Source organism: Debaryomyces hansenii (genome assembly GCF_000006445.2).
Source record: "Debaryomyces hansenii CBS767 chromosome F complete sequence".
NCBI classification, from domain to species: domain Eukaryota; kingdom Fungi; phylum Ascomycota; class Pichiomycetes; order Serinales; family Debaryomycetaceae; genus Debaryomyces; species Debaryomyces hansenii.
In genome coordinates this window covers 1996184-2015091 of record NC_006048.2, presented here as the reverse complement: position 1 = coordinate 2015091, position 18908 = coordinate 1996184, and the positions used below count along the sequence as shown (strand labels likewise).

General features: G+C 36.3%; 16 protein-coding genes across 16 annotated transcripts; 6 read left to right on the top strand and 10 right to left on the bottom strand. All coding sequences in view use genetic code 12, as the record gives it.

Annotated features, from left to right (window-relative positions):
* Window positions 1-216: 216 nt before the first annotated feature.
* On the bottom strand, window positions 217-678 carry DEHA2F24354g (DEHA2F24354p; the record flags this gene model as incomplete). Its single annotated transcript, XM_461400.1, has 1 exon — window positions 217-678. The coding sequence occupies one exon, from the start codon at window positions 676-678 to the stop codon at window positions 217-219; it is 462 nt and encodes a 153-aa protein (XP_461400.2).
* Window positions 679-1864: 1186 nt separating this feature from the next.
* Window positions 1865-2131, bottom strand: DEHA2F24332g (DEHA2F24332p; the record flags this gene model as incomplete). The annotated part of the gene is made up of 1 exon (XM_461399.1): window positions 1865-2131. One exon carries the CDS (start codon window positions 2129-2131, stop codon window positions 1865-1867), a length of 267 nt encoding a protein of 88 aa, XP_461399.1.
* A 540-nt stretch (window positions 2132-2671) lies between these two features.
* DEHA2F24310g (DEHA2F24310p) lies at window positions 2672-3079 on the top strand (the record flags this gene model as incomplete). The annotated part of the gene is made up of 1 exon (XM_461398.1): window positions 2672-3079. The coding sequence occupies one exon, from the start codon at window positions 2672-2674 to the stop codon at window positions 3077-3079; it is 408 nt and encodes a 135-aa protein (XP_461398.2).
* Window positions 3080-3188: 109 nt separating this feature from the next.
* On the bottom strand, window positions 3189-3768 carry DEHA2F24288g (DEHA2F24288p; the record flags this gene model as incomplete). Its single annotated transcript, XM_002770845.1, has 2 exons — window positions 3189-3631; window positions 3681-3768. The coding sequence occupies 2 exons, from the start codon at window positions 3766-3768 to the stop codon at window positions 3189-3191; spliced, it is 531 nt and encodes a 176-aa protein (XP_002770891.1).
* Window positions 3769-4005: 237 nt separating this feature from the next.
* On the bottom strand, window positions 4006-4815 carry DEHA2F24266g (DEHA2F24266p; the record flags this gene model as incomplete). Its single annotated transcript, XM_461396.1, has 1 exon — window positions 4006-4815. The coding sequence occupies one exon, from the start codon at window positions 4813-4815 to the stop codon at window positions 4006-4008; it is 810 nt and encodes a 269-aa protein (XP_461396.1).
* A 152-nt stretch (window positions 4816-4967) lies between these two features.
* On the bottom strand, window positions 4968-6764 carry DEHA2F24244g (DEHA2F24244p; the record flags this gene model as incomplete). The annotated part of the gene is made up of 1 exon (XM_002770844.1): window positions 4968-6764. The coding sequence occupies one exon, from the start codon at window positions 6762-6764 to the stop codon at window positions 4968-4970; it is 1797 nt and encodes a 598-aa protein (XP_002770890.1).
* Window positions 6765-7230: 466 nt separating this feature from the next.
* DEHA2F24222g (DEHA2F24222p) lies at window positions 7231-9069 on the bottom strand (the record flags this gene model as incomplete). The annotated part of the gene is made up of 1 exon (XM_002770843.1): window positions 7231-9069. The coding sequence occupies one exon, from the start codon at window positions 9067-9069 to the stop codon at window positions 7231-7233; it is 1839 nt and encodes a 612-aa protein (XP_002770889.1).
* A 188-nt stretch (window positions 9070-9257) lies between these two features.
* DEHA2F24200g (DEHA2F24200p) lies at window positions 9258-9968 on the bottom strand (the record flags this gene model as incomplete). The annotated part of the gene is made up of 1 exon (XM_461394.1): window positions 9258-9968. One exon carries the CDS (start codon window positions 9966-9968, stop codon window positions 9258-9260), a length of 711 nt encoding a protein of 236 aa, XP_461394.1.
* A 173-nt stretch (window positions 9969-10141) lies between these two features.
* On the top strand, window positions 10142-10813 carry DEHA2F24178g (DEHA2F24178p; the record flags this gene model as incomplete). The annotated part of the gene is made up of 1 exon (XM_461393.1): window positions 10142-10813. One exon carries the CDS (start codon window positions 10142-10144, stop codon window positions 10811-10813), a length of 672 nt encoding a protein of 223 aa, XP_461393.2.
* Window positions 10814-11019: 206 nt separating this feature from the next.
* Window positions 11020-12206, top strand: DEHA2F24156g (DEHA2F24156p; the record flags this gene model as incomplete). The annotated part of the gene is made up of 2 exons (XM_461392.2): window positions 11020-11078; window positions 11138-12206. 2 exons carry the CDS (start codon window positions 11020-11022, stop codon window positions 12204-12206), a joined length of 1128 nt encoding a protein of 375 aa, XP_461392.2.
* Window positions 12207-12312: 106 nt separating this feature from the next.
* Window positions 12313-13530, bottom strand: DEHA2F24134g (DEHA2F24134p; the record flags this gene model as incomplete). The annotated part of the gene is made up of 1 exon (XM_461391.1): window positions 12313-13530. The coding sequence occupies one exon, from the start codon at window positions 13528-13530 to the stop codon at window positions 12313-12315; it is 1218 nt and encodes a 405-aa protein (XP_461391.2).
* Window positions 13531-13741: 211 nt separating this feature from the next.
* DEHA2F24112g (DEHA2F24112p) lies at window positions 13742-14485 on the bottom strand (the record flags this gene model as incomplete). Its single annotated transcript, XM_461390.1, has 1 exon — window positions 13742-14485. The coding sequence occupies one exon, from the start codon at window positions 14483-14485 to the stop codon at window positions 13742-13744; it is 744 nt and encodes a 247-aa protein (XP_461390.2).
* A 221-nt stretch (window positions 14486-14706) lies between these two features.
* Window positions 14707-15816, top strand: DEHA2F24090g (DEHA2F24090p; the record flags this gene model as incomplete). Its single annotated transcript, XM_461389.1, has 1 exon — window positions 14707-15816. The coding sequence occupies one exon, from the start codon at window positions 14707-14709 to the stop codon at window positions 15814-15816; it is 1110 nt and encodes a 369-aa protein (XP_461389.2).
* Window positions 15817-16070: 254 nt separating this feature from the next.
* Window positions 16071-16829, top strand: DEHA2F24068g (DEHA2F24068p; the record flags this gene model as incomplete). The annotated part of the gene is made up of 1 exon (XM_461388.1): window positions 16071-16829. One exon carries the CDS (start codon window positions 16071-16073, stop codon window positions 16827-16829), a length of 759 nt encoding a protein of 252 aa, XP_461388.2.
* Window positions 16830-17188: 359 nt separating this feature from the next.
* Window positions 17189-18205, top strand: DEHA2F24046g (DEHA2F24046p; the record flags this gene model as incomplete). Its single annotated transcript, XM_461387.1, has 1 exon — window positions 17189-18205. The coding sequence occupies one exon, from the start codon at window positions 17189-17191 to the stop codon at window positions 18203-18205; it is 1017 nt and encodes a 338-aa protein (XP_461387.2).
* Window positions 18206-18304: 99 nt separating this feature from the next.
* On the bottom strand, window positions 18305-18838 carry DEHA2F24024g (DEHA2F24024p; the record flags this gene model as incomplete). The annotated part of the gene is made up of 1 exon (XM_461386.1): window positions 18305-18838. One exon carries the CDS (start codon window positions 18836-18838, stop codon window positions 18305-18307), a length of 534 nt encoding a protein of 177 aa, XP_461386.1.
* Between the last annotated feature and the right edge of the window lie 70 nt (window positions 18839-18908).

The following is an 18908-nucleotide window of genomic DNA, read 5'->3' as shown; positions in this document are numbered from 1 at the left end:
GGTTTTTCATTGCTTGTTGGTGAATGATAAAGTGAGGTTTATATTCCTAGAAAACCTGTTGTTTTTTGACCTTTCTTTAGAAATTTTCAGGATATAGGGAAGATCACTCTAGCAGCCACAACCTGTTGGACACAATCTACTAAAACTCTAAACGTAGCGACGTAAAATTAATATACACGTGTAATTCTATTTAAACTATCGAGGAAGTAATGTTGATCATAATTTATCCTCTACGTTGAGACCTTGTTTTGGCTTCTTGACACCATCAGGATTCTCATTGCCAACCACTGGTGCTTCATTAGCCATGCCTCCTTTCGGAGCTTCCGCAACTCCTACACCAATATCACCCTTTGATCCCTGGGCAAGATTTCCGGCCAATCCAATGTTTTCTGATTCCTTGTCTGCATTTCCGATTCCAACTATGTCATCTAGGTTCTTGTTATATTCAAGGTCCGGCTGAATAATTTCATAAGATGGTTGTTCCATCGACTCCTTCAAATCTTGCGATATCCAATACATACAAGTGCCAAATAATATTAATAGGATCGTATATCCAACCACTTTTCGACTTGGAGAAGTGAAAAATGATCTTGCTCTCTGATTGTAAGGTGAAAATTTCAGGGACGGTTTCATATAATATGGCCTTGGTAAACCGTTGTTTTTATAACTACCTTGCATCCTGACACTCTTTATATTCTGTTACTATTGGCAGTCTCTTTCGTGGCAACACCTAAACATGTAGCTGTTAAACAACTGGTATTTTGACTTCTTTTTGATATCACTTTGCGAATTCTTTGCTTATGTAATCGAGTGTTCACAACTACTAAGTGACCAAGGACATTAGAATGAACTGGTAATGGAGAGTTTTATTAAAAACCGCTTTGATTTAGTTTCTGATCGCCATTCATCTGTCATTTGCCTTAATTGCTTTGCTTCTATTATCATAATTCATCTCTTTGTAAACCTATTCAACAAAAACTCAAAACGAACTCTTTGTGAACAAGCCGTTGGATGCTATAGCAGTCAATCGAATAGCTCTGGTTTTATTATTCTGTACAACGTAAATTATCATTGTTCAACCCATTTCCTACACTACAGGTATTTGGAAAGTAATGATTTTCTCATATGTCATATTTTTGCTAATTCAACAATAATCACTGAAAATTAAAAATGTCATACATATAAAAAATTATAACATACACTTATATAAATTATATAAACACACAATTATACAAATACAAAATAGTAGTTGCATGAATTACTACTTTGGTTGATGGCTCGAAGAAGAGTAAAAGGACTGTTTGTATTAAGCTTAATCGATTTGCAATAATCTTGCGACACGAGCCGCATCACCCATAACCGCAAATCGAGTCAAGGAAATTGTGTATATTATAGTACTTCCAAAACCACGAATAGTATGGAGACTTGCATTTTATATGAAAGTTGGCTTGCTGTGATATTACAGTAGCATTGGAATTAAGTGATAATATGTCTAGTTTTAATATCGTGTAACTATACAAATGTATATTATACATAAATCATGCTGTTGAATGTCTATAACGAAACAAGGCTGTTATCCTTAATATATGTACACAATTTATCTTGTATGCCTTATACCACCAAATAATCATACGTATATACAATTAATCATGCAGGACCTCACATAATCAGACCTAAACCCTAACATGAACCTGATATTAACGTGAACCGAATCAGGACAGAATAGGCTAACTAGCCTTGATTATACCATACTTTATTGACCTTTCTTTTGTGCTTGTTTTTTAAGCATGAGAATGAAGGCATTCATTATATTACCTCTGCAAACGGCCCCAACAATGAACTTGCAGAAAAACGTCTTGCGATTCTACGACCCTAAAAGCGTCTTATGGGTCTTTCTATCGACAAGTACATTTGTTATAGTATCTCTAGGAACACTTACCAATCCCAATTCCCTCTTGTGTAAGTTCTTAGAATCCAATCTATCTTCAGATATTTCAAAAACGTTTGTGAGTAAAAGATTTCCGAATGGATCAACAACCGTCAACACACCATCGAGGACCCTCAAATCAGTTAACTTCAATCTTAGCTGTGCTCCAATGAACTTTTCTGGTTTCATTTCCTTCGTTACCATTAATGCCAGTAATTACCATCTAAGGCCTAAGGTTAGATTTGAATGAAAAATATAATTATTACCTGGTTACCCGGCTTTGAATCTGTTGAGTATAAATTTAGCGAAACTTTCCTCTCTCTGTTCAGATTTGAATTTTTTTCCCTAACATCTATCGCAGCTTCACCCTCTACCAAGTCAGTTTATCTTTTTCGCATATAAATATTCTGATTGGAGGATTACCAGTGAGTGAAAGCGTAGAAGAACCATCAAGGAGCACGTTTCTGGGCGCCCGGTATTGACATTGATCGTGGAATACTGGGAATCAGTTGTGACTAAATCTATATATTTTGTAAACTACATAACTTGTAATTTGTAATACGCTTGCATACGTTTAATTGCGTTCCAAGTTCCTTTGAAACCCTTTCGTCGTCGTTAAGGGAACGTAAATCGAGTTAGGTGATATATTTTGTGCAATCATAATTTTGATATTACTTCTATATCCTCGTTCTTGAAATTCGAATTCGGAGTATCGTTATTTTTAATGTTTAAAGCAGGCTAACGATGGACGAAGATACAAAATGCAATGAGCTAACCGTTCTATATAATGAATACAAGGAGTACTTTCTGCTATGCGAACTAAAGTTAAACCTGTCCAGTCCTAATACAAATACAACACCAATAACGGGTGACGATTACTATGCAAAATTAGCATCGGGGAGAGGCAAAAAAAATATTGAAAGTCATATACATCTTAAGACCATAGAAGGTGTTACAATTAGAGTATCGGTAGAGACGTCCGGCTGGTATGAAATCCCGGAAGATGATACATCAGAGTTATTTAAGCATTATGAAACGTTTGAATCGTTGATGATGCAGCGATCACGAAGTTTCCAAAACATGTTCGGCAATACATTATCTAATAGATTACACAACCTAATAAGCGAAAAGATGCATTCAGAACAAGCATAATAGTCAAACTACAAATTTCACGACTTTACGATTTAGATGAATGTATTCCTAGAATGATATATATATACAAGATGCGGGTTCGCTAGTAAATTGTTTTGGGGAGGTGGACTTATTTATGTTTTTTAATTTCTTTTCTTACGAAATTTTCAACATCACCAACATCATACTTAGTGTTTCTAATGTAGAATTGCTTTCTTCTTGGTAAATACTTCTTAGGCTTGTGAACAACTTCAATATTTCTAATGTTAGGATTAAAAAGAGGGATTCTCATTTCAACACCCAATTTGTTCATCTTATTTCTGAGCAATATATTTGTTCCCACGCTATTCACAGATCTCTTAACAGCAATAACTTGCCCAGTAACATTTGTTCTATCAAGATATGTTACCTTGATAATATCTCCAGAACGTACTCCAGTGTCTTGGTCAACAAGGGCTCTTCTTTTACCAGTTGGATCATACTTTTGAAGTAATTGTTTATGCAAATATGGGATAACGCTTTCACCATGTCTCTTCTTTGGTAATGGTTCGTATACAGTTGGTAGTTTATCTGCTACAGTTAGTATTTAATTCAAAGTGAGGTCGACATAATCCATACATACCCTTTTTAAAAGGAATAAAAGTTCTCACTGCTTGCAACGATATACTGCCTGAACGGACAGCTAATCCTCTGTTTAAAACACTGAACATTTCACCAATCTATGTGGAAATTTTTGTATATACAGCTATTATATCTTGAAATCAAGTTTCTAATTTTCAAGAAATTTTCATTTCGAGAATTTCTTAGTGTTCAAAATTACGCTTATGTTCCTAAAATTACTTTACAAAATTATGTCAGTATAGACTAAAATTCGTTTAAATGTCTATATATAATTTACAAATGACCAATAGTGATGCAGAAAGCGAATGAACTCGATATAGTTGGAACTAGAAACGAGGACGTCTCTTTCTGGCGGTGAATTTAGAGTCGTGAGCGACGTCCCTTCCTCTTCTTCTCATGGTTTCCTTCTTTCTGTTGATAAACTCCTTTTTGGATTCTAATTTCTTCATGAGTTTCTTGTTCACTTTCTTGTTGGCTTGTGGCGCATCCATTTGGGCTCCGGATAAGTTTATACTTCTTTCGGACTGACCAGCAGTTAATACAAGATAATACTTCTTGTGACGTTTCGATTCAGGTTCATCTATGATCAAACCACCACCAAAACCTGCTAACTTAGCCGCATCCAAAATAGATTCGGTTTGTGAATCATTCATTGGATAAAATTGTGCAACAAATTTTCCTCCTCTTCTTAAAGATGCATACAACGAGTTGAAAAATCTCAACATTCTCTTTTTAGGATCAGCATTGGCAACATCAGCATTACATAACCATTGGATAGCAGAAATGGAGATTGCAGCGTCAAAAGTACCTGCTCTAAACGGTACTCCATTACCTAAATCACTCAAAAATACATCTCCCTCTAACCCTCTGTCTAAGCCGGTCGCCAACATATTTGGAGAAATATCCATTCCCACCCAGTTGTAACCTTCTTCGGTCAATATTTCTCCGGACAAGCCAGATCCACATCCTAAATCTAATATAAAATGTGGTTCGTCTCTTGCTAAATTTAATAACTCTAATGCTCTCAAAGTCATCTTCGCTTGAATATGTTGAACACGAGTAGACGTGGTATATTTAAACGATTCAGTATCGTTATAGAAAACCTCTGGTGGAGCAAGCTGTTCTGGTCTAGACATCGTGTTCTATTTACTTGATGGTTTAGTTTGTAATATCTTATCGTCTAGTTATTGATTCTATATAAAAAAATTTATGAGATGAACTGTACTGCACGTGACTGATTATTGCAGCTTTATACACTTTATACATTGTACCAACAACCCTAGTACCATTAAAATACTAAATAAAGGGTACAAACAAGGCCTGGAGCCAAAACCAAACCGAACAAGGAATTGAAGTTGCCAAATCTCCTTCTCTCTTTCATAAAATTTGTGCTACTCAAGGCGATATGAGGAATCTGAGACATTTGCAACAATGTTATATAGCATCTAAAACGTTTGAAGATAACATACATAACTAATTCGTGCACCAAACTCGAGAAAACAAATGTGCATAACATAGCCTTATATCTGCTGAGATTGAATGAACTAATAGATGAATGATACACATGTCTGAGTAAGAATTTATGCACTGGACGATTCCAGATTCTGGAGTATTCTGCCCAGTCGGCACTTGACCACCACGGTCCATAGAAATCTCTATCCGCAAATCTACTCAACTCAGCAATAGCATTTAGAATTGTATCCCAAATCAAGAAGAAATTAAGAATATAAATTAGGAGAAATGGAGGAAGCATGTCAAGGAAAATAGACACGACACGGATCCGTTTTTCCTCAGTAGGCAAGTCCAGTATAGCTATGGCACGTTGCAAAATCGGATATATCCAATTCTGGGCCACTAGAATCATAAGAAATATAATTCCAAAGACGCCGCAAGTCTTTTCTAAAACATACAACCATCTGATCCTGCGTGTACGTGGGAAATTCAAAGTATATACTAACGTAGGGAACATGGAGTATTCGAAGAAATTAAATAAATTAATATTCTGTGGAAATTTCACTATGTTCTTTTGCTGTAAGTCATGGATATCATCCTCCAAATCGAATGATTCAATTGGGGACTCACTAGACATGGTAGTTGCACTTGACTGGTATTCTAATTCAAACTTACAAAACCGAACACTACCATCTAAAATCTCTTTTGTTCTTTCCAAGTCATACTTTTCAGGCAACTTAACCAAACCATCGGTTAGTTTCTGTAAATAATTTTCTGAAAATTCCAACTCTTCCAATATTTTCCACAAGTAACCATTATAAAACGCATATGAATGCATTTTCATAATTAATACGAGATTGTGTAATACCAAGAACACCTTACCAATCCATGGATAAGACATACACAGATCAGACGCAAAATAAAGCCAGAATGCGCAATGGATAAAGTTGAAGACACATTGAATTATCCAACCACTCGAGTTCCACGCAACCCAGCCCCTCAGACATGCGTATTGAAGGAAAAAGGCAAAATATGTACCGAGATACATCGCTAAGTCAGTAAAACCAATCTTTACTATATCCTTAGTTAAAGTCCGCATGATTGCAGTTTCAAAGAATCCCTCACTAGTTTCAGAATACGATTGGACAATATTGTTCATCATAAGAAATCCTGTTCCAATCCAAAAAAGTAAATATATGCCATAGAATTCTGAATTTTTAAAAGAAGCAGAATCGAAAATAGTTGACAGCACAGAGTAGAACTTGACGTCCCCAAATCCAGACCTGAATTTATCCTTTTCTACTTTGGAGGGATTTATTTCGATTCTATCATGGTCTTTTATTTTTCTTCTCCGAAGTCTGATGTGTGCTGCATTGTGAATTTGGTCCAACTTCGTCATTAGTGGCTCTGAGTTGAGTTCACCATTTTCAAAAGACTGAAGTATACTTTCGGATGAAGTAGATACTGGATCATCTGCTTCATGAAGCTTGGTCGCACTTTCATATTGATATTCTAAACTATGCAATGGTTCCTTGTCATGATACTCATCATCAAGACTAAGCGATTTCCTTCTTTCACTATTTCTATCAATAATTGTAGAAAGCTTCCCATCAGCATTGAAATTGCGAATCATTTTGTCGAAAATTCAGTGTCTATGCATCGGTTTCATCCGTAAGGTGCCGGTTTTCCATTAGCCCATGGGTGTCCTACTTATTTTGTATTTGAGAACGCGAAAACCGCGGACTACTATTTAATCGTGTGTATAATTCTCATCCTATTGTCTCATCTAATGTCGCTTTTGTGAACTGTAGTCTGCTATTATTCAGAGCATCAGAGCATTAATTTGTAATTATCAGTTTATGCATCACTAAACCTTGAATAGATTTTAGATTGTCCATGATGCGGCTCAGGTCGCAAGTTTTAACGCAGATTATTGCAAGAAGCGCCCTTTTGGTTTCCCTATAGTAACCGAACCAAATCAGTACTTACATCTAAATTATAGTAAACTTAGCATAGCTATTGGAATAATAATACATAAATACAGATAAAATATGAACTGTTTAAGCGTGGCACAGTTATTCCAACTATGATGCTGTCCATTAAAATATTAAATAAAACGTGCAAATCATGCTCGGTACCGAAATGAATCCGAACCAGCACATAACGTTGCCCAATACTTTTCTATTCTTCATAAATCTTGTGTTACAAAGAGCAACTAGAGGAAGCTGAGACATTTGCATCACTAATAGATAACCTCTCAATCTGTTAAATATGACAAACATAACCAACTCATGTACTAAGCTGGACAAAATAAAAGTGCCTAAGATGGCCCTCAGATTGTTAAGCTTGAGTACACTAATCGACGAATGATAGACGTGTCTAAGTAAGAATTTATGAACAGGACGATTCCAAATTCTAGCATATTCCGACCAGTCGGAACATGACCACCATGGTCCATAGAAATCTCTATCTGCAAATCTACTCAACTCAGCAATAACATTTAGAATTGCGTCCCAGATTAAAAAGAATGTAAAAAGATATTCCATGAGAAAAGGAGGAATCATATCAAGTAAAATGAACATACATCCTCTCCATTTATCTGCAGTAGGCATATCTTGTAAGGCTATCGCACGTTGAATAATCGGATACATCCAGTTTTGAGCTACTAAAATCATGAGAAATATAATACCAAAAACACCGCAAGTCTTTTCTAAAACATATTGCCATCTGATCCTGCGTGTACGTGGGTAGTTCAAAGTATATACCAATGTAGGGAACATTGAATATTCGAAGAAATTAAATAGATTAACATTCGTTGGAAATTTCACTATATTCCTTTTTTGTAAGTCATGGATATCATCCTCCAAATCGAATGACTCGATTGGCGAATCACTAGACATGGTAGTTGCACTTGACTGGTATTCTAATTCAAACTTACAAAACCGAATACTACCATCTAGAATATTTTTTGTTCTTTCCAAGTCATATTTCTCTGGCAATCTAACCTTACCATTAGTTAACCTTTCCAAATAATCTTCTGAAAACTCCAACTCTCTTAATATGCGCCATAAATAGCCATTATAAAATGCATAAGAATGCATTTTCATTATGAAAACGAGATTGTGTAATACTAAAAACACCTTACCAATCCATGGATAAGACATACACTGGTCGGATGCAAAATAGAGCCAGAAAGCACCATGAATAAAATCGTAGACGGCTTGAATTATCCAACCACTTGAATCCCACACAATCCAACCTTTCAAGCATGCATATTGAAGGAAAAAAGCAAAATATGTACCGAGATACATCCCTAAATCAGTAAAACCTATTTTCACTAAATCTTTCCTCAAAGTCTTCATTACTGCAGTCTGAAAGAATCCCTCGTTACTCTCAAAGTACGAATGAACAATATTGTTCATCATAAGGAAAGCTGTGCCTAACCAGAAGAGCACATATATCCCGAAGAATTCTGAATTTTTAAAATAGCTTGAATCGAAAATAGTAGACAGCACAGAATAGAATTTGATATCTCCAAAGCCAGACCTGAATCTTGGCTCTTCTGTTTTATTTGTAGCTTGTTTCTTTTCAGACGTTCCTTTCCCTTTACTTTTCCTTCTCCTAAGTCTTGTAGGAGCTGCATTGTGAATTTCGTCCAATTTTCTCATTAGGGGTTCAACATTGACCTGGTTATCTTCGGTTGGCTGAGTTATAGTTTCGGAAATAGTCGATCTCGAATCCTCTGTGTCAGAAACGTTGCTGGTATCTTCTAATGTCTTAGAATTGCGCAATTTGATCGCTGCTTCATATTGATCATCTAAACCTTGCAGTGTTTCGTTCTCATTATAGTCATCATCAAGAATAAGTGATTGTCTCCTTCCATCATTTCTATCAACAATTGTTGAGAGCTTTTCATCTGTATTGGATTTGTCAACCATCTTGCTAACGATTCCTTGTCAACAATTAGGACTCTTCTGTTCGACGGATGATTTTTTTCATTATTTCAACTTGGTTGCGGCTACTTTACTTGCGAATGCGAAAAAAGTCCATACATGGAACACGATACGATGGAACATCGATTATTAAATACTCTATATACACGGCAACCAATTGGATATATTCTAAACTAACGATACACTCTTTCAAACGGTCTTGTATCATTGAAACAAGACTGCCATACAGTGTTCACTACCTTTTCTGCTTCCTGGGTATCTTTACAATTAGGATTAGCTGAAACTGACAAGATAGCTCTTCTTTTGATACAAGACTGGAACTTCTTTCCAAAATCACCTAACCCCGTTTTCTTGATTTCGTTAAATATACGGCATTCACCACTCAACATCGAGGCTCTGATTTCGGTACACGCATGGTGCTTTAAGTTGGTGAGATCTACTTTAAACTTGAGGAAATCATATGCATGCACCAATTCATGGGTCAAGATGTCTTCCAATTGCCATTTATCAGTGATCCAGTTAGAGCACAATAATATTCCACCTTCTGGATGAAATCCTCCTCCCTTATAGTCGTCACAAACATCGCAGATAATATTGGATTTGCTAATATTCCCACCAATTTTCTTTACATGGTCCATCATAAATATAACAGAAGGCGAATAATTTAGCATCCAGTCGAGGTTTGCCACGCAATCGGTGCATTGTTTAGGTAAACTCTTAGCTCTGTAGTCATGTTCAAACTGTTTTTTTTCATCTTCTGATATGCCCATTCCAGTTCTATACTGTAATGATCTCCTCCACCATTCGAATCCGGACAATTTATCTGGTGCCGACGTCGTAAGTGTATCAGTATTAGCCTGAGGGGCGTCTGTAAGGTCTGACATAGTCCTATTAGCGTATATATGGTTGTTGGTGTGTTTAGGACGATAATGATATTTATGTCCCGGAAATTTATGATCGTGCCCGCAACGAGAAATGGGTGACAATTTTTTTCAAGTAGTAGAAGCTCATCCCCATACAGTTTGCAATCGTTTGCATTAGACAGGTTATAGTAACTATGGTTTCAAATATCTGGGTAGCAGCCGCAGACAACCAGGTTAAAATTGTTGAATCATATTTGGACGGTGGCGATTTCACTCCAAACTCAAAGGATCCAAATGGATACACTCCAATACATGCAGCAGCATCATATGGTCATATAGGCTTATTGAAATTATTGATAAAACGGGGAGGGGACATCAACGTACAAGACAGTGAAGGAGATGCTCCATTGCATCATGTAGAAGACATTAAGACTGCCAAATTAATGGTAGAGGAGTTGAAGGCTGATTGGAAGATTAAGAATAACGAAGGTCAAATACCAGCAGAATACATTGAAGAGGACGATGAATTCCCAGAACTAGCCCATTATTTAAGATCATTATCGCATGACCAACCACACGCTACTAGTGTCTCTGGAGATGACTCCCTTGCTTCGTTACCAGCTCCAGGAAATATAGATGGTCACCAGATAAGATATACTATGGAAAACGAAGCACCTAGCGAAGAGGATAGCATTGACGATGAAGAAAGACGTAAGAAGATTGAGCTGATATTGAATAGTGAAAACCCAGAAGAGGCCTTACGAGATCTCGTTAAAAGTGCTGTTCAAGAAGGCATGTCTAAATACCAGAACGAACAAGAGCTTGAAGACGTCGAGGCTCCTTCATCCAAAAAGAGAAAGGACTAGGATCTAGAAGAAGTAGTATAATATAGTAGAATATAAGGTAAGAATGTACGTTAGGATATAAACAGTGGCTATTATGCCTTTTCTAATATTGGAAAACGAAGTTACACAAAAGCCTTTCGCAGTAAGTGGACAATTCGTTCATAATAATGAAAAATAATCGACTATATCAATAGAAATAATTGCCTACTTAACTAGCTAGTAATAAAATGATAAGTGGAATAGTTTTGGCTTTAGGTTTCTCTCCAATGGTTATGGCCATTGATCTGTATGTAAATTTGAAGGATTTTAATTTGATTGAAGTGAATGTTTTCTAACATGTTTTAGTTTTGGTACTACCCATAAATTCAATGCTGCTGAACTTAGCGAAATGACTCTTATAGAAAGATTGAAGGTCCACAATTGGGGTTTAGAATACCTTACTCTTGGGTTTACAATTGTTTTTATTATTCTCTTTAAGGCTGGTGATGTCTATAATCAATATTTGACCACTTCTTACTTAAAAGGGTTAGGTGACGTTTTCAAGAAGAACTTCTTCCAATATGGTGTTACTGAAAAAGAGTTATATATCAAGGATAGCTCAGAAGATTACTCGTCTTATGCAACTGGAAGAATAAATATTGCTAAGGTTAACATTGATATCAAGTTGAAACCTAGACACAATATTTTTGTTTGGGTCCTTGAGTCTGTTATGTCGTTTTTTACAGATTCGGTTGTTTATCCTACTGATAAAGTTAATATTGAAATCACTCCTTCACCTGAAGCAAACTTGGACAATTTCATTTCTGCTGTTGTCTCTAAGCTTGGTATGAATGATTTCAGAAAATTCAATTATTTCTTGTCTTTAACCAGAACTTCTGATTCTGCTAATATCCCAGAATCATTTGTGTTGATGAGTGAAGCGAACGAATTTCAAGAGAAGACTTTGACTCCAGAATTGAAGAAGGCTTTAACTTTGCAGGCTGCTTCTTTCTTAAAATTTATTGCTATCACCGATCAACCAATTGAAAGACCAGAAACAATTGCCGAGTGTGCACCAAAGCAAAGAATTCTTATTTCAACCACTTTAACTAGTAATGGTGATCAGTTAGCTCAACTTTCTGAAATATTAGCTGCTATTTTCAATTTAGTCGATCAATTAGCCTCTAAGCAGATTACCTTTAAATCCGATGCCTTAAAGAAAATCGTGAAGACAAGAGAACTCGAAATTTCTAAGATTAAGAAGGTCTTAGATGATGTTAAACAAGAAGAATTAGCTGCTGAAAAGGCCAAGTTAAAGAGAGCTGAAAGAACAAACTTGAGAAATTTGTCCAGAGAAGAACAAATTAAGCTTGAGAAGAAAGAGGCTGAAAAGAAACAAAGAAAAGCTCAAAGGAAACAACGGGTTAAGATGTGATACTTGATTCTAGCCTTTTGTTTTGAATCAATGAACATGAATGTTCATATCTTGTATTAGTAAATACAATTTTTTTTATATAATAATACTTATGTTAATCAAAAGTTTAAACCTTCCCTGTTAATCGCCAGCCCCTTCCGACAGGGGTGTTAAATACCTCTATAACTCCTGCCCCGAGTGCATCTGCTAATATCCAAAATAAGTCATATCCATAGAAAGGACTTCTAAAATTGTTCATTTTCGAAGTCCCATTGAAACTTGTATTAAGACCTTCCCATCTGTTGAATAGATGCTCTTCAAGTAATTCTTTATATTTACATTTATTCAAGCTTTTGACTAACCATGAACGCCCTGCATTAATAAGCTTAAGGTAAGTACCACAATTTGGATAAGATATTGAATACTGATGCGATTCTATTTCATTCAAATGGTTCGAAGTTAAGGTTATATACCCTAGAGATACCAACTTTGAAAGCTCTTGATTATCCATTCCTTGGTTATTGTTTATGAAAAGGGCAGTAGGGTGATTGATGACAAATTTAAGAAACTTTTGCAAGCATTCACACAAGGACGCCTTATTAGATTTATCATTTATCAGTATGTCTTGGACATTCATTTCCTTCTCCAATATATTTATCTGGCTCTTTATGTTATTCAAATAGTTTTCAGATTTAACTATAACTTCGACATTTTCATAGCCATATGTTACTTTGCCATGTTGAAATTTTTGAGGCGATCTCAGTATAATCGGTGATGCATTAGTTATAACAAACTTTCGAAGTTTCCCTTCTCGTATTCTCATTTCTAGATTTCTATCTACAAATGTATTGCCCTGCTGTTCGTAGATGGAATAAAGTTGATTTATCGTAATTAAACCATGAGGTAATTGATTTGTCCTATATTTAATGACTTCTGCTTTAACTTTCATGGATAACCCAGGTAACAGGAACAAAAGATCTTCGTTATTACGGGAATTTTGTACTTCTTGCCTCGTGTGAAACCTTGAATGAAGAGTGGTTGATTCGGACCATTGGTTATCAAGAATAGTATTGACCGCTACCAATATATCATCTTTCTTGGAAAGCTGGTAGTCTAGCTGCACATTATAATCTTGGACAGTAAGTGGCACATCGTCTTGTTTGCCTTCCGATATTTTGGGTGATGGACTTAAAGCTTTCTTGTTCTTTAAATTCTGCAAATATTTTGTCTGCGAAGGTAGATACTTTTTCAAGTCTTTTTGCGCCTGTTTAACCGGAGACGTATTGATAGTCCTCTTTGTTATTCTTGATGAGTTGGCAGCACTGTACTTAAGATTGGATCCCATTTGTTATAGAAAAAGAAAAGAATATCAAACTCGATTTGCTTAGATATATAGGTTCCAATATATTTTTCAGAGCCGCACTTAGATAATGCCTACACTGCTAAATTCATTAATCTAATGTTTATTTAATATTTACAAAATGGTTATATACATAGAATAGGCATTAATAATACATTGTTCTAGCATTTCCAACATATGATAAAGCCATAAGCAACTATTGAACTCTGAGTGTTCTCTGAACACCGTTTCTATCACCTGGAACTTCTAAAGTCATCGTATAATCACCAACAGCACTGATTTCATTGAGCAATGCCCTACTATTGGCGAGTGTGCTCAACTTGATGGAGGCATGTGGAATTTGAACCCCAGCCATATCATAGATTAAAGATGATACATAAGACTTATCAATAGGAAGCTTGACAGTGTCGTTCAACAAAACAGTGTGTACCCTTGGAATAGCTTGTTGTAATTCTGATGCGGTGTATGCAATTTCCTGGGTACTTGCTTCGAAAGCTTGCTTCAGTTCGTCGGCCTCAGCACCTTGTTTAGTCCTTCTGCTAGTCTTCATGGTGTTAAATAAGTTCGATAATTCGTCCAAAGACATGGCTCCAGTATTGCCATCATCCTTCTGGCTTTCCACTTGTTCGACTATCTTGTTGTCGATCTTGGCTTCTACTACTGGCTTTCTTTCCTTTTGTCTGGATTTTTCAGCAACCGGAATACGTGGTCCTTGGTCCTTGGTAAGATAACAAGCACCATTATCTCTGTGCAAATAGTTCCTCATGAATGCTGGCCTGACTCTCACTATTTCCCCTTGTAAGCCCACTGCCGGATGATCTTTCAATAATTGAACAGGTATTTTTTCAGGTACCTTATGTTTGATTTTTCTTGACCCATGTCTTATCAAAGGTCTTGATATTAAAGAGTTCACTTCCTTCCCTAGAGCATTCAACAACATATCTGCTACTTTTTGATTAGACTATATGGAAATTTGAAGGTATTGTCTATGCTATACCAGTCGGTTCTTTGGAATCAATTGGGCGAAAAATTTATTGATTCTTTAGTACCCAAATTTACGCTAATAAATTTTGGGTATGCGAATAATTCAGAACTTTGATACTGATGACATAGATATACTAGACCATAAAGAAGGTGTTTACGGCGATTTAAAGGCATTCAATGGTATCAGAGAACCTAGTCTGTTCGATATGTCATCTAAACGAACATAAGTATACATGTCCTGCGTGTGGAGTGAAGACATGCTCAATAAACTGCGTTAAAAGACATAAGAGACAAACAGAATGCAGTGGATTAGTAGATCAATCAAAATTCGTACCGAAGAAGATATTGTCACAGGACGAAAGCCACATCAATAGAGACTACAATTTTCTCATGAATGTGGGACGACAAATACATGTGGGTAAAGGGGACATAAAGAGTAGTGCTAAAAATGTATTTAAACGTCAGTTTGGCGGAGGGAACCAGAATAAGAACAAACGATTCAAGGGTAATAATGTAGATTCTCAGGAAGCGGTAGATACTAGAATTGAATGTGTGAAAAAGGCGTTTCTACAGGAACCTACTACGGTGATTAAAAGAAATAATACCATGATTATTCAACTACCACCGGGGATGTCACGAGCAACTTCGAATAAAACTGGTTATGATAAGAAGGTAGGGTCGTTTATATGGACTGTTGAATGGGTTGTTATAGATGATGCTGGTAAAGAGAAAGATCGGTTTATAAGTTATAGGTTGAAGGAACATTTGTTATTGAGAGATGCGGTCCCAATGAACATCTTGAGTAATGCAGTCTCCGTCAACGGAGAGGGTGATTCTGCAAGAAATATTGACAAAGAACAGTTGCATTTTTATTTGGCAAATGTGGTTGGAAATGATAATACCAAAGACTCAATCCTTCACTTGAATGAGGCCGATCTGATCTCCGACGCCCTTACCAATAAGATTGTTCTAGAATATCCTACCATATATATTACATTCAATGCGGAAACGTGGAAGAACCGTATAATAAAGGAAGAGGACGCGTATAACTATGCGAAGCCGGAAAGTCTGTCTGAATCTGGCTCTTCAGATGATAGCGATAGCGATGACTCCAGCGATAGTGATTCCGATAGTGACTCTGAAAGCGATTCTGATGAAAAGAATACTGATAATGAAACCGACTCAGATGAAGCTCCAGAAGAATCTTCTTCCAAACCTCTCAAAGTAACATTTGATGCTGAAGCCCCAACACAGAATGCACCCGAAGCGAATAAATCAGAAGAATAGTAGATGATTTTATAAAGTTTGTACATAGTATATTATAAACGCAGTTTCTAGAATAGCTCATAGTAGGAATACCCAGAGGCAGATATCTCCCGTTACTAGACTCTTCATCAATCTATGAGTGAAGTTTGTTCCATAAACACTTAGTTGCAGCCATCTAGAAGATCTGGTTTATCCACGCAAACCAGATATTCTTAAGATGAGGCTAATCAAAAGAGGGTATCATCAGATAACGAAATACATTTGCAATATAACTAATGACCAGTGTATTTAGGAAACCTCCTGATTCTGACAGAAACGTTAAAGCATCGTTATATTTCGGGAATTTGGATCCTCAGGTAACCGAACCACTTTTATATGAATTATTCATTCAATTTGCTCCAATACGATCGCTAAACCTTCCGAAAGATAGAGTTTTGAAAACACACCAAGGGTACGGGTTTATTGAATTCAGAACAATTAAGGATGCCGAATATGTCTTGAATATTTTAAGAGGTATACGGTTGTACGGTAAAATGCTAAAACTCAAAAAGGCAGAGCCCAATTTCAAAGGAAGCTCACAACAACTGGTTGGAGTTACCACCACAAGCAATGCCATGGATATTGGCGCCAAAATATTCATTAATAACTTGAACCCATTGATCGATGAGCAATCGTTAGCTGACACTTTCTCAAAATTTGGTACGCTTGTCAGGTCTCCATCTATTATTCGGGATCCGGAGAGTGGAGAGTCTAAAGGTTATGGCTTCATAAGTTTCAATGATTTTGCCAGCAGTGATACCGCAATAGAGAAAATGGACGGTGCAATATTGATGAATTCAAAGGTGTCAGTAACCTATGCATTTAAAGATGACCCTACGAGCGGCCAGCAGATGAAAGTTAAGCATGGAGACAAGGTGGAAAGGTTACTAGCAGAAAATGCTAAATCAAATAACGTGCTGAACATATTGTCTACAAAGCAAAATGAGAGTGGCAAGGTCACTAAACCCAGGAAGAACAGAAGAGGTGGTAACTAATGAACTTACGGAAGCTTGATTTCGCGCCATTCCCCATTATATCTAATAATCATGAATTACATATTGTAGACAATTAATAAGCCATGTTTATTTTTTGGACCACAACTATACATAGTGAATAAGCCATACTGCTTTGGTTGTGTTTGAAAGACGTCAATAGACTCCATAGTGTAGTGAAATTGCGACATATCCGCTATCTCCGCAAATTCGGAAATACGCATAGTTGATATTAATCAGTACATAAAAAAGAATTATTAATCAGTACTATATTAATATATAGAGTATAAGAAAAGTGATATTGAATTTAAAAGAAATCAATTTTCAAATTAAAAACTAACCAATTCGTAAATTTATCAAATATGTCTACAAATGATCTCCCAAGTACTCAAAAAGTAGTTTTATTTGAAGAGAATAGTGATTCTGTTGATGTTATAAAATATACAGACTTCGACACCCCAAAGATTGCCGCCCCTAACGAAATCATTATTAAGAATAAGTTTGCTGGTGTGAACTTTATTGATTCATACTTCCGTAAGGGAATCTACCCATCCCAAAAACCTCATATATTTGGTAGGGAGGCAGTTGGGGTAGTTGCTGCAGTTGGTGATAAGGTAACCAAATTTTCTGTTGGAGACAAGGTAGCCTACTTATCGGGATCGACGTTTGCTCAGTATACCAAGTTGACAGATTCTTATGTTCAGATCTTGAAATTAGACCCTAGCACTTCTGATGAATCTCTCAAATTCTACGCGGCTGCGTTGTTACAAGGATTAACGGCACTCACATTTATCCACGAAGCCTATGCCGTTAAAAAAGGGGATTATGTTTTGGTCTGGGCAGCAGCTGGTGGAGTTGGAAAAATCTTGACTCAATTGATTTCGCAGCAAGGCGCTCATGTTATTGCCATTGCATCCACGGAGGAAAAGTTGGCATTAGCTAAAAAGTACGGTGCTGAATATGGAGTGAACCACCTTACTGATGATATTGTTGAGAAAGTTAAAGAAATTACCGACGGTAAAGGGGTCAATGCGTCTTTTGACAGTGTTGGAAAGGACTCGGCAGAGATTTCTCTTACGTCATTAGCAAGGAAAGGTACATTCGTCAGTTATGGTAACTCTTCCGGAGTTGTTCCACCATTATCTATAAATAGGTTGTCACCAAAGAATTTGACTGTTTTAAGGCCTCAATTGTTGGGATATCTTACCACAAGCGAAGAATGGGAACATTACGTTCGTTTGTTATTCAAGCTAATCGATTCTGGAGATTTGAAGATTGATATTCTGAAAACATATCCATTATCTGAGTATAAGCAAGCTACATCTGATTTAGAAGGAAGAAAGACTACTGGTAAACTCGTTTTGGAAGTTCCACAATAATTGACCAAAACACTGTTTTATAAACTAATATTTCATTAAATGTTATATAGTATATATATAAGTACTATCTTCTGAATGAATACATCATCTAACAATGTATCATAATCTTGGTCTGGAATTTTCATATCTCGTTAAGTCTTCAGGAGTGGCCACTCCATAAACAAGGGTTCCTTCATCGTTGGTGACAATAGCGAAATAAACGCCCTCAGCAAAGAAATTAGCCAACTCCTCCAAAGGACTCATGGGTGTTATAATATTGAACGATTTACCCTTGGTTTGAGGTTTCAAGATTGTAGTATTAAGTGCCGTCTTGTTAATCTTTTGTGGTTCTTGATGATCCTTTTCGTAGTTATCTTTTGCCTTTTGGTGGAACCATAACATGTGGTTCTTCACAAGCGGCGCCAAACGAACTTTGTTCTCTGCATTACTAGTGGTTTTCAAGTCTTCGACGTTGAAAATTCCTAAAAGCTTCTTATTTGACTCATGGATTACTGGTAAGTATGTGAATTCATGCTCGTATGCTACTTCCAACGCTTCGTTCAAATGAGTAGTTGGGTTAATTGAAATAGCAGGTTTAATATCTAAATCTTCTACCGTTGCACCACGATAGTCTCTGATGGTTAAGATGGCCATTTTCAACGTAAATAAAACACCTATACTATAGAAGAACTAATCAAGTACCTCTATATATGAGTAATGAAAA